Source organism: Physeter macrocephalus, chromosome 11, assembly GCF_002837175.3.
Source record: "Physeter macrocephalus isolate SW-GA chromosome 11, ASM283717v5, whole genome shotgun sequence".
NCBI classification, from domain to species: Eukaryota; Metazoa; Chordata; class Mammalia; order Artiodactyla; family Physeteridae; genus Physeter; species Physeter macrocephalus.
Window position 1 is genome coordinate 36,615,205 of NC_041224.1, and position 13,057 is coordinate 36,628,261.

The window sequence follows — 13,057 nt, forward strand, 5'->3', positions numbered from 1 at the left end:
CTAGAGCAAATCATTTAAATATCGAAGCATGACAACTCATCAAACTTGGGAGGAAGGCAGTTGAAACCAGGAGGGAATTGATGGACTAGGAGAATAGGAGGGCATGGAGGAGTCAGACATAAGATGGACATGGAGAAGTTTCAGTAGATCAGGGTGTCAGAAGTAGAAGACAAGGAGTGTTACTCAAGAACATCTTGCAGATCTCTGATGAGATCAAATGTATACTGGTGTGAGAAGACAGAGTGCAGTCCAGGGATTAAGAGGCCATTCAGTCAGAAGGCAGTGCAAATAGATCTTGATCTTACAGAAAGTAAAGGAAATAAGTGGACAGGGAAAATTGAACCAGTATCAGAGTCAATTGAGGAAAGAAAGCCAGAAGAAGGAATTTATACATAGACCACAAATTACAAATTTTGGAGAGAGAGAAACAAAGTTTGTATTGGTAGAGTATCATGGAGTTATTAGCTCCAACACAACACTAAGTTCAGTGTTAGTGTGGAAGTACAATAAATTTCTGAGTTCCAGTAGGACAGTTGTGGGCCTTGATACTTACTCATGGATTCTGAAATTTTTAAGGAATCAAGTTGGGCCTGCAAATCTGCTCTGGTTTGGTAAGAACTACAGTATATTTGATTGTATTAGAGTACAGTGCTCCCTCCTTTATTCAAACCACCAGTAATTATTGATTTTCCTGTAAGCTTGTAATTATTACACATAGAAGATCTTCTGAATTAATTAAGAACTTTATTAGGCCTTCTATTCCAAATTTGCTTCTTAACCAGTTCTGTTTACCAGGAGAACAGAAAAGATAACCAATATAGAAAAGTATTCCATAGTAATTTGTTATATTTGTGTATTATATCTCTTATTCATAATTAGTATGAGACCAGAAAAATGTGATTTTCCTCTCTTAAGAACTGAAAGTACGTATATGAAAATCAATCAGCTCATATTGTAATCTTTCTTATTTGTAGACCATTCGAAGGAAAAAGAAAGTTCAGATACCAGTAAGTCGTCCTGATCCTGAACCAGTATCTGAGAATGAAGAAGATAGTTATGATGAGGAAGTACACGACCCGAGAAGTGGCCGTGGGGGCCTGGTTAACAGGAGGAGTGAGAAGAGCTGGGCCAGGGATAGAAGTGCAAGTCGAGAGAGGAGTCTGTCTCCACGATCTGATAGGCGATCTGTGGCTTCCAGTCAACCTGCCAGACCCACCAAAGTCACACTGGTGAAATCCCGGAAAAACGAAGGTATTTTCTACCAACTCGTTTATCATTTTCACATGAAAATTTTAAGACTAATTTTAATGAGAAGTAAATTTGCCATCACTTTATATCTTTGCTTTGTTGTCTTCTGTTATCTTCGTTTTTGGTTCCTGCTGCTTTAAATCAAATCCTGTGATGTCAGGCTTCAGGGGTCATCTGTTTCCTCTTCTTGAATCATTTTGTTTTAGCAGATAGTACTTCACATAAATTGTCCAGTAGTTGGATTTTGGATTACTTCTTATGATTAGAATAGGCTAATACAAGAAATGTCACACCATCACCAAGTTGCAATTCAGTGTTTTACTTAGCTGTCAGGATCAGTAGTACCTACATCTGGGTAGAAATCATTGGATTCCGAGGGAGGGCAGGCTGCCTTTTCTAAATGGAGAGTGGGAGGGAGAGGAGCCCCCACAGGATATTGCTCTAAAAGCAAAGGACTTGTTTGTCAAAAAATTTTGAAACTGAAGCCTAGCTGCCTCCCCTCAGGTAATCACATTTGATACAAATGAGTCTGATTGTGGCTTCTTGCTGCGGTGGGCATGTCTCTCCCGTGCAGGAAAGCATTGATGACTGATCATTTTGATGAAAACATGTAAGAGTATTTGAAGGCTGGCTCTGATCCACTTTACTGAAACCTGACATGTCTCCTGGTTATTGCTCCCCACTGCCCTCATCCATAACCGACTTCTCAGTCAGACTGTCTGTGTTCAGAGCTGTTTCTCCTTGTTCTCCACCCACTCTTCGGCCCTCTCTCTCTCTGGTATCTGCTCCCAGAACTGGTCATACTCAATCCGGTAGAAATTTCTAGTCTTTATCTTACTTGCCTTTTCAGTACCATTTCACATAGTTAACCACTCCCTATTTTTTTTTTTGAATTTTATTTTTTATACAGCAGGTTCTTATTAGTTATCTATTTTATACATATTAGTGTATATATGTCAATCCCAATCTCCCCGTTCATCCCAACCCATCCCCCAACTTTCCCCCTTGGTGTCCCTATGTTTGTTCTCTGCATCTGTGTCTCTATTTCTGCCCTGCAAACCGGTTCATCTGTACCATTTTTCTAGGTTCCACATATATGTGTTAATATACAATATTTGTTTTTCTTTCTGACTTACTTCACTCTGTATGACAGTCTCTAGATCCACCCATGTCTCTACAAATGACCCAGTTTCATTTCTTTTTATGGCTGAGTAATATTCCATTGTATATATATATGTACCACATCTTTATCCATTCGTCTGTTGATGGACATTTAGGTTGCTTCCATGACTTGGCTGTTGTAAATAGTGCTGCAGTGGGTATATGCCCAGTAGTGAGATTGCTGGGTCATACTGTAATTCTATTTTAGTTTTTTAAGGAACGTCCATACTGTTCTCCATAGTGGCTGTATCCATTTACATTCCTACCAACAGTGCAAGAGGGTTCCCTTTTCTCCACACCCTCTCCAGCATTTGTTGCTTGTAGATTTTCTGATGATGCCCATTCTAACTGGTGTGAGGTGATACTTCATTGTAGCTTTGATTTGCATTTCTCTAATAATTAACCACTCCCTATTTTTTGAAATAATGTTTTCTCTTGGCTCCTGTAATGCTGTGGGTTTCAAGGGTTCCTCCCTGTTTCTTTTCTGTATCCTTGGCAAGCTCATTGTCCTCATCCTACCTTTCAGTGTTCTGTGGATTTCTGTTCTAGAATCTCTTTTCTACTTCATATAACATCTTTAGGAAATCTCATGTCTCTCAGTGTCGTGGGCTGCTCATGATGGCACAGCTCCTTCCTTAGGTCCAGTGTGTGCACCCTGGTGCCCCAGCTGACTCATAGGCATGTTCACTTAGGTGTTCGTCTGCATCCCTCAGATGCAGCACATCTCCCTCCTGGAATGTTTCTTATGAAGTATTCCATTGCATATATTCCTGTCTGCCTGGTCTCTCAAGCCAGCCGGTGGCAGCATGGTGTAGTTTTCCATGACATCTTTTTTCCCCTGCTTTCCTATGCCCGGTTAACACCTTCTAACTTCCTAAACACCACACTTTACTGTCCTACTCCTCCTTTCTCCACCACCACCGCCCTCATCCAAGCTACCGGCATCTTTTTTTTTTCTTCCATCTTTATTGAGGTGTAATTGACATTGTATATAAATATGTAAAGTTTTATGTATTTAAGGTGTACAGTGTGATGGTTTGAGGTGTGTATACACTAGGAAATGATCACCACAATCAAGTTAATCAACACATAGTTACTTTTTCCTTTGTTGTGGGGCATGGGGTGGGAGGGTGAGGAGCACCACACCATTGTCTATTAAGTGACTCACTCAGCCTCATGATCTAGTCTCTGGATCTCCCTGGTCCATTCTGTGGACTGCTCCACACGGTTACAGGGTCCTCTGGGATACTTCTCTGACTGACTCTTGCCCTACACTTATGACTTCATCAAACCTGCCTTGTCTTTCCTTCATACCTTCTGGTGCACTTGTTTTTAACCATTCTGTCTCTACCAGTGCACACGCACACACCCACACCCGTGTACACGCACACACACACACACACACACACCCCACCACCCCCACCCAACCTAATTTCTCAGGTTTAGTGTTAGTATTTCTTAGGTAGAGTTTCAGCTTTAGCATTTGCTTCTCAGGGAGGCCTTCTCTGACCCCAACTAGGCACAGAATCATGTATGGCTCCATCCGAACTCTTCATCACACTGGTAATTGTGGTAACGTCTTTTTCCCTACTGACTAGGGAAGCTGCCAGAGTGCAGGGACTGTCTCAATTGCTGGTTTTTATCTCTAGTACCTACCACCTAGTTAATATTTACTAAGGAAATACTTAGAATAAATGAATACACTAATATACAAGGAATATTTTAGAGTCATCTCTGTATTTTGGTCATTTATAATTTTTAAACCTTAAATAGGACAGTCTTTTAATCAATACTTTCTTTCTGTGAGATATAGTCACCATTTCTAAAGCACACATAGTTGACTGCCTAGATCCCCTAGAAGGTCATTTTCCTTTTTTACCCTGATTCTATTCCTGCTTGTGAACACTCTTTGTGTATTTGCCTTAAGTTGAACTGTAACTGATGTAACTTTTAAAAGCTTGAGTAGCAGGTCTGCTAACTCATCCCATCTTAAAAACAGTTTTGTTTCCCTTCTTGTTTTTTTGTTTTGTTTTTCTTTCCCAGTAAGACTCAGTCCTTCTCTTTCTCCTAATACAACTGGGGCAGTCCTGTTCCTATTGACATTATACTGTTAGTTGTAGTCATTGTACAGCTTTGCAGGCCCCTGGACAGTTTTTTGGACTCTCCTGGTAACTTCTTTAACTCTGACCACTCCCTCACCCACAGGTGCAATTAATGTTGCCACGCCTCTGGGCACTTTATCGGTTGTTGGAAGGACTGGCATCTTTAACTCCTCCCCACATCTGCTTGGCTCGTTTTAAGCCCTTGTTTGAGTGGTGCACACTGATTCTCTGTGTATGTCTCTCAGAGAGGTGTTTAGGATTCAGAATACTTTTGCTGTAGGAACTGAGGAAAACAAAACCAGTATATGCATGGTAATACAAGTCATCAACAAAATCGTAAAGCATTCCAGAGTTTTCCTTTTCAGAATTTTATTCTTTAAACCTTCTGAGAAGCTAGTGCATCAGCATGACACTGTCAGAAATGGTCATCTCTTTGGATTTTTCTCTCTTTCAGTACAGTGAGAGCATGATGTGTCAATCTTTTGTTTGAACCACGCACTCTCCCTTTGCTTTCACACTGACAGTGAAAACTTTCTGATGATTAGAGGAAATGTCCTCTTTGCAGGGAGGCCAAGAATAATTTCTTATTATTGATTGTACTTAAAAACTCTATGCGGTGATTATTAGTTTCATACTTTAAACTCTATTTAAGAGTCTTGGGATTTTACACTAAAGACATTTAAATATATTATTTCAGAATATGGTCTTCGATTGGCCAGCCATATATTTGTAAAGGAAATTTCACAAGATAGTTTGGCAGCAAGAGATGGCAATATTCAAGAAGGCGATGTTGTATTGAAGGTATAGTCATATTCTTACATTTTGATGAACTGCAATAGAAAACAAGTTCTAGTGTGACCACATAGCTCCTGTTCATGCTTGAAGCGATTTTGCCAAAAAGAATTAAAAATCAATATTTGGGGGACTAGATAGTTTGCCACTGGCTATTACTACAGGTCAACACTGATGCTTTTCTTTGGGCATAGAGTCATCCTAGAGAATTAATAGCACCAAATGTATATTTTTCACTGATAGGAGTTATTTTGTAGATAGATTTGTTTGTTGTTCCACATTAAGTGGTTTTGATAACTCCTCCAGATATTATTGATGTGTTTTGTTAGTTTGCCCATGAGTAATAGAAAGTGATGGGGAGGAGGTAGAAGATGCTAATTTTGGCTTTTCTGGCAGAGCAGCAGTCTAGTACAGATTTTATTATTTCAGTAAGGAGGAGTACTTTGATAGTTTAGGAGGAGTGTAAAGGGAATATTTTGGTTCTCAGAGCAAGCCCAGGAGTAGTTTAGATATTCCTGTTCATGTCAGACTAAGTTAACGTTTGTATTTTTGTCATTTACCTTCAACCTATAGTTTCTTTTCTGTTGCAGATAAATGGTACCGTGACGGAAAATATGTCATTGACAGATGCAAAGACATTGATAGAGAGGTCTAAAGGCAAGTTAAAGATGGTAGTTCAGAGAGATGAGCGGGCTACCCTGCTGAATGTCCCTGATCTTTCTGACAGTATCCACTCTGCTAATGCCTCTGAGAGAGATGGTGAGTGTGGCTCTGTGTGCAGAGACCCTTTAAGTGACCTGTTTCTTAAAGTGGGAAGATTTGACATTTTAGAATGAAATGATAATTTTCTATAAGCCAGACACCTTCAAAATATAAGAATTCAAAAAAATTTTTTCTGTTGACAGCTCACCAATATCGAATAGTAGCTGATTAAGTTAATGCTTAAATCAACCATTTTATATGAAATTATATTTAGTAACTTATTTCCATTATTATTGGAGTACCTTATATTTTACTGTAGTCATTTCATGGGGAAATAAACAGCACTCTTTTGTTTAACAGACATTTCAGAAATTCAGTCACTGGCATCAGATCATTCCGGTCGATCACACGACCGGCCTCCCCGTCACAGCCGATCACGATCTCCTGACCAGCGATCAGAGCCTTCTGACCATTCTAGACAGTCTCCACAGCAGCCCAGCAATGGCAGGTAATCATTCTCTGTTGTTTAAAATAAAACAGGTGTGTGTGCTTGGTACATGTTTCTGGTTTTGCTTAGAAGTAAAATTAGAAGATAGGTTGTCTTTGGATTACTTAAATTAGGTTCATGTTTCTTTATCAATTTAGGTATTTCTTATCTAGAATAACAGAGGTCAGACTGTTTCGTAAAAGGCCAAAGAGTAAGTATTTTAGGCATGTGAGCCAAGTCTTGTCACTACTCAGCTCTGTCTTTGTGGCACAAAACTAACTGTAGACAGTATGTAATGAATGGGCATGGCTGTTTTTCAGTAAAACTTTATTTTAAAAAAGTTGGCTCTCAGCTGCAATTTGCTGACCCACTGCATTAGAAGATGCTAGCAAGCTTTAGGACAAGTTAACTATATACAGTAGAAGTCCTTTAGTGGAGAGATTAACCTGGACTTTGTTTTCTGCTTTAAAGTACACTGTCTGGTATTTATGCCAAAGGGTCTGCTATGCTAGTAGTATGTGACTTACCTGAGTTTATAGTCTCTGAGGTCACATACACATTTGAGAATATGAAGAAAATTATGACTCTTCTTTCCAGAAAAATGCACATGTACACATACATGTAGCACTTTACATAAGAATTCTGGACATTCCCGGGGCTCTGTAGGCCACCAGTGGACCTAGGGTTTAACAGCAATCCATATGGAGATCTTCTGTAGGCACTTGAAATTTCAAGTCCAGAGCTGACCAGTTCAAGGTGGTGATTTGGGACTTATTGCATAAGGGTGTTAGCTGAAGCCATAGAAGTCACTAAAATTGCCAAGAGAAACAATATAGATAGAATGCCCAGAAGTGGACCACAGGGAGTGTTCCCTGAGGAAGCTGAGGAGGCAAGGGAGAAGTCCCTCCCTGGGAGAGAACTATCCTCAAGATTGTCAGAAATCATACAGATAACAGTTGTTATGCACCCCTGAGTTTAGATATTTGTGAGGCTGATTCTCTCTGAATTTCAGATTTTAGACATATAAATTGTATTAACCCTGATCTTTGTAATTAATGTTATAATTATTTTTTTAAGGAATATTATAGTATGTCACATGCAAAATGGACTTATAATTGATTATTAGTTTTAACTGCTGCAGGTTAACATATTAATTCTAAAAATCTCCCTGACACAACACAGACCTTATCTGGAAAAGGACAGCTGCCGCAACATGTACACAGTGATAGAGCTAACATCTCTGATGAGTCACGGGGAGTGGCTGCAATTGTAACAGTTCTCTCACCTAGAAGCTAGGCTGGCATCAAGCAATTTGGACATGATTTTCCTTTAAAAAGAAAGAAAGAAATGCTCATCAAAATTTTGGCCATTTGTATTTATTGTAATCAAATTCTAAACCTTAGAAAGTTCTTTTTTTTTTTTTGTGGTATGCGGGCCTCCCTCTGCTGCGGCCTCTCCCGTTGCGGAGCACAGCTCCGGACGCGCAGGCTCAGCGGCCATGGCTCACGGGCCCAGCCACTCCGCGGCATGTGGGATCCTCCCAGACCGAGGCGCGAACCCGGTTCCCCTGCATCGGCAGGCGGATGCGTAACCACTGCGCCACCAGGGAAGCCCAGAAAGTTCTTTTTGATACTTACTTTTTTCCATTTAGATTTCCTAAACACTTGACATCTGTAACTTTAACTAAAAGTTGAAGAGGATTAAAAAAATTTTTTAACTATCTTCATATTATATTGGGATGTTTTGCTTCTCTTGGGAACCTCAAGTATTCTTTTGTGGGTAACCCACCAGTTATATGAGATTTTTTTTTTTTTTTTTTTTGCGGTACGCAGGCCCTCTCTCGTTGCGGAGCACAGGCTCCGGATGCACAGGCTCAGTGGCCATGGCTCATGGGCCCAGCCGCTTCGCGCCATGTGGGATCCTCCCAGACCGGGGCACGAGCCCACGTCCCCTGCATCAGCAGGCGTACTCCCAACCACTGTGCCACCAGGGAAGCCCTATATGAGATATTTTAAAAATACAGAATCCTGGACCTGCTTCTCAGTTCATCTGAGGTGGAGGCAGGGAGTACTTTTTTAAAGTTCCTGATAGCATTCTCTTCTATACATTACCAGATTTGGGAACTTCTGGTTAGAACATGTAGCATATACTAAGGAAAAGATAGTACTTTGAGTACAGAAGACAAAAAGTCTTCAGATTCTTTTCCAAATGTTTGTGCTGAGAATATAATTCCTGAAAATTAAGTGGCCTGCCAAAAGGCAGGATGTAAAGTAGTACCAGTTGCTTAAAGGTTTCATTTGCATTTCCCCCCTAAAGTTAATATTAAAATCCAGATAACTGTGGGAGTTTTAATATAGAGGGTGCCTTGCATTTTGAGAGACAATTTAGATATAGTAAGAGAGTAAAATCCTAGTATTAAAAAATGCATGGGACATTTTCTTTTTGTTATTTAATTTTGTACAGATGTCTTTGTTTTACAAATGTTCTTTAAATGCTCTTGTTTAAAAAGTGAAACAAAAAAGACTCGTGAGAAAAGTTTCAGTTTAGTGTGTAAAAAACACTAGCCCCACCTTGTTCTCTTCCTAGATTTCTGAGTATTTTCGTATGTTTGTAAGATTGCAGTTATCTGCTGAGAATAGTAACTTTCATTTTGTCAGAGGCAATAGAATATAGTGATTTCTTTGGGCTTTGAAGCAAGTTTTCCTGGGTTTGAGTCCCAGCCTGCCATTGGTTACTTGCACAACCTTGAAACCTCTCTGCACTTCAGTTTTCTCATTTGCTGTAAAAAAAAAAAAAAAGGCATCATACATTACAAAGTTGTGAAAGTTAAATTAGTTATTAGAACACCTGGTGCAAATATTAGCTGCTCTCATTAGTATGGTGATTAGTAGTAGTAATAATAGTGTCATCAGTTAGAGTTTCCAAATGTGCTTTCACATCTGCTCATATTAAACCATTTCTAAGAAGAGTTGCTTGTTCTGTAGGCAAGTCAGTTTAAGCTGTGTGGTTGTGATAAAGTCCAGGGTTATGTAGTTGACAAGAGATTAGAGCCAGGATTAAAGCTCTTGGCCTTTTGACTTAAGTGTTTGACCTTATAGGTGTAGAAAAAGAAAAAAGTGGAAGGTTACTTAAGGGAGCAGAAATCTATAAAGCATTCCATTGTGTTCCATTGTTGTCATGACCTACTTATGTTCCTCTGTGTGATGTTCTTTTCTTAGAGAACAAATGTTATATGGTCTGAGTTCTGAGAAAAACACATGAGCGTGTTTCTTCATTATAATTAGATGAGCAGTGTACCCTTACTGTTGTCTTGAACAGGGGCTGGCAAACTACAGCCTGTGGGCCAAATCCAGACTGCTGCCTGGTTTTGCAAATAAAGTTTTACTGGAACCCATCCTGCAATGTCATAATTAAGAAGTTGTGGCAGAGACTGCATGGCCCACTGAGCCATTTACAGAAAAAGTCTGCCAGTCCTTCCCTGGTCTAGGATGTTAAAATAGTTTTGTTTTTAAATTAAAAAATAATGTATGTATAGAGAATTATTACAGTGATTTTGTTATAGCTTGATGCTGTTGCTAAGTTTGTTTTGTATATTTTATTCGGTGTTTTTTCACTGCCCAGTCTGGGCCGAGACTCCCCCTCTAGGAGGGAGCTGGGCATACTGAGAGTCCTCGGCTGGTGGCACTGCCTTGTGGCGATTGTCAGGGGTTGTCATTGAGAAGACTCTTTCACTGATTTCACTGCAGTCCCTCCATGACTAGAGAGTATTGGATTTGCAGAGTGTGTTCTAAGCCTCTGCTTGGTTATATTGTACTCTCCCTAGTATTTACAGTTAATTTAACAGATCCATTTTATGCATTTTCTCCCTAGAGGAACAACATACGTTTACGTTTTTGGTTCTGTTCTATAAACTATCTTAATAAAAGTGGCTCTCATGCATTGTTGAAAAAATTCTATTACAGTAAAAGCTCAGACTAGTTAGGATAAGGTTCAACTGTAGAAAATTTGCATTGTAAAGGTTTGTATTTGTATTTCTTATACTCAGTCATTCCATAAACTGACAAGGTGCATTTGAGACTAAGCTGTTGTCTAAGGTTTTTAGGGAATTGTATATTTTAACAAATAGGAAAAAGTCTGATTTATATTTAGCATATCTATTTCATAAAAACAATTGCTTCTGAAGTACTTGAAAGCAGTGTTTAGAAGAGATTAAAACTCTGTAGAAATTTAAAATACTTGTCTCATCGTTTGTTTCTCTTGAGAGAAATGGCTCCACTGAATTCTGAAGTTAGTGGTGTCAGTATTGATACTGCTTATGGTGTAACAAATACATGATTATTAAATTGGTTCTTATGAATGAGAATTTCTAGCCTAAATCCGAGCATTGAGCCAAGTTAAGTAATCAAGTTAAATAATGGGATCAAAAATCCTTTAACTATACAGTCCATCAGGGTTGAATGCAGGTTCATGCCTTTGTTCTCTCGGAGTGCCAGGTGAGTCCTCATACACATGCATGTAGGGCATATGGTGTTTCTGCTTAAATACCTTAGAGGAGTCTTGGCTTTTAAATTAAAGGTCTAGTTTTTTTATTTACACACCTTATATGTCACCTTCCATAATTGTTTTCTTTGAGTTTAGAGAGCTGTAAATATTCTTTTGCCCTAGTATATATCGTTTCTGTTAGATATTGTGTAGTTCTGTCTGGAACATGCATAAAACTTTGCCAATAGGCTAAAAATTATTGTTGAGACATCCATATACATAAGCTGAACATTTCTTTTTACTGTTTCAAAATGTAGAGAAGTGACCTTCTTCTGACTGGTGAATTTCAGAGTTTTTTTTCCTGATCCTTGGTTTTAGTCCTTTGTCTTAGGTAAAAAAGATTTCATCACCTCCAATTTGAAAGATGCTTGATTCAAAACAAGATTTATATGTGATATTGTTGGTAATTAATTTGGTGCAGGTACTATTACATTTTCTTTTTCAGACATGCTGTGGAGTCCTTCATCCTTTTTTCCCCCTCTTTCACCTCTAAAGATAGTCAGGTAGAGAGATTCAGTTTATTAAATCTCAGTGAATTTAATCAATAATTGATGCCTTCTTTCCTATGACTCCTGTGCCATGCACAGTCGATGGTGAGTGATCAGCAGTCAGCACAGTGAGTGTTCTTCAGTGAAGGTTGAAAGATTTTTTTCTTCACCAGTAATTTTGACATTACCCTGCTCATTTTTCCTCTATGAAGTATTTTTTGATAATGCACATGTTGTCAGTGTATGATTATAAATTATGCCCTCAACAATCTAGGCAAGATCCCTGCTACCGTAGAGCTTATATAGCCAAGTGAGTAAAACAGATAAATACGTTTGAAATATGAAATAGTAATTTCCATTAGTGGTAAAGAAAATCAGGGTGATGTGACAGTGCAGGAAGAGGGGGCAGTATTAGAGACATGCTTGGGCAGAAAGAAGGCTTCTCTAGGGTCAACTTACCTTGAGATGAGTGAATGAGAAGGAGTCAGCCAGAGGAAGATCATTCCAGAATAAGACAGAGATGGAGATACATTCAGCTTGTTGGAAGAACAGCAAGGTGACCGGTGTGGCTGGACCACAAGGGCAACATAGCCAGGGATTTGGAGTTCTAAAAATTTTTTTTTTTTTTTCCTGTTTTGGAAAATTGGTTAGGGAGAATGTGAAACTTCAAAAAAACTTGTTTATCACTTGAATTGTTACTAAATCTTTTTAAAATAAGATTCTTTGTCTAACCTTTGAAAGTGAGTGGAATATTAAAGACCCATCCTGGACTTCCGTTATTCAGATAAGAGCCAACTGTTATTTTCAATCTTTGGGAATTTTCAGTTACGAGATTAAAACTCCAAACTGAGGTTTTCTTTTCATATGCTTTGTAAGGGGACGGGCTGAGGGAGGACCATAGCTGATACATTTCTCTAGTTAATAGAGACCAAGGTGTAGTAGTGTTGTGCTCAGTGATTGGTGATGGATTTTAACCCCTAAGAGGAGATCATGGACCTAATGACAGCAAGGCAAGCTTAAATATTATACTTTATAGTCACTATTTTTAAAGTAAAAGTGTACATTTTATTTACCCCATCAGCTGAGAACGATTTTCTTGTACAAGTACAGTATAAAACATAAAATATTATAAAAACAGACTTCCACTCACGTGTAAAAGAAGTAAGCATATGAAAAATCTTATTTCTAGTTTAAATAATGTAGGACAATTCTTCAGTGCCTTTGAGAGAATGTTAATAAAAAATGAAGAGTATGGTAACACTGGTCTCTTGTTATAAAATCAGCCAAACATACTGCACAATCAAGGGTTGTTTTACTCTAAATATTATTAATCTACGTACGTAATAATCATACCACCAGTGAAGCCCTGATGATGCTGTTGTCCCTTAAGTGAAAGAAGGGTCCTTCTTAGTCTTTCCCCAGTTGTTCCTTACTAAAAATTGTTCATTTTTTCAATTATACTTGTTGAACAACAGATGTTTTCTAATTCACATGGACTAGGTTAGTCGTCATTATCGTCATAAACGAACATGCAA

The 13,057-nt window shown here is 38.7% G+C and overlaps 1 protein-coding gene across 7 annotated transcripts in view; it reads left to right on the forward strand.

Annotated features, from left to right (window-relative positions):
- The window catches only part of TJP1 (tight junction protein 1), a 118,022-nt gene that overhangs the window by 62,700 nt on the left and 42,265 nt on the right, over positions 1-13,057 (forward strand). For 6 of the 7 annotated variants that reach the window (XM_024129732.3, XM_024129726.3, XM_024129727.3 and 3 more), the window contains exons 5-8: positions 975-1,251; positions 5,209-5,312; positions 5,894-6,062; positions 6,366-6,513. In XM_024129732.3, coding sequence (XP_023985500.1) covers positions 975-1,251; positions 5,209-5,312; positions 5,894-6,062; positions 6,366-6,513 — 698 coding nt within the window. The remainder of the gene's footprint in view (positions 1-974; positions 1,252-5,208; positions 5,313-5,893; positions 6,063-6,365; positions 6,514-13,057) is intronic. The other variant, XM_028494967.2, reaches the window with a different exon arrangement.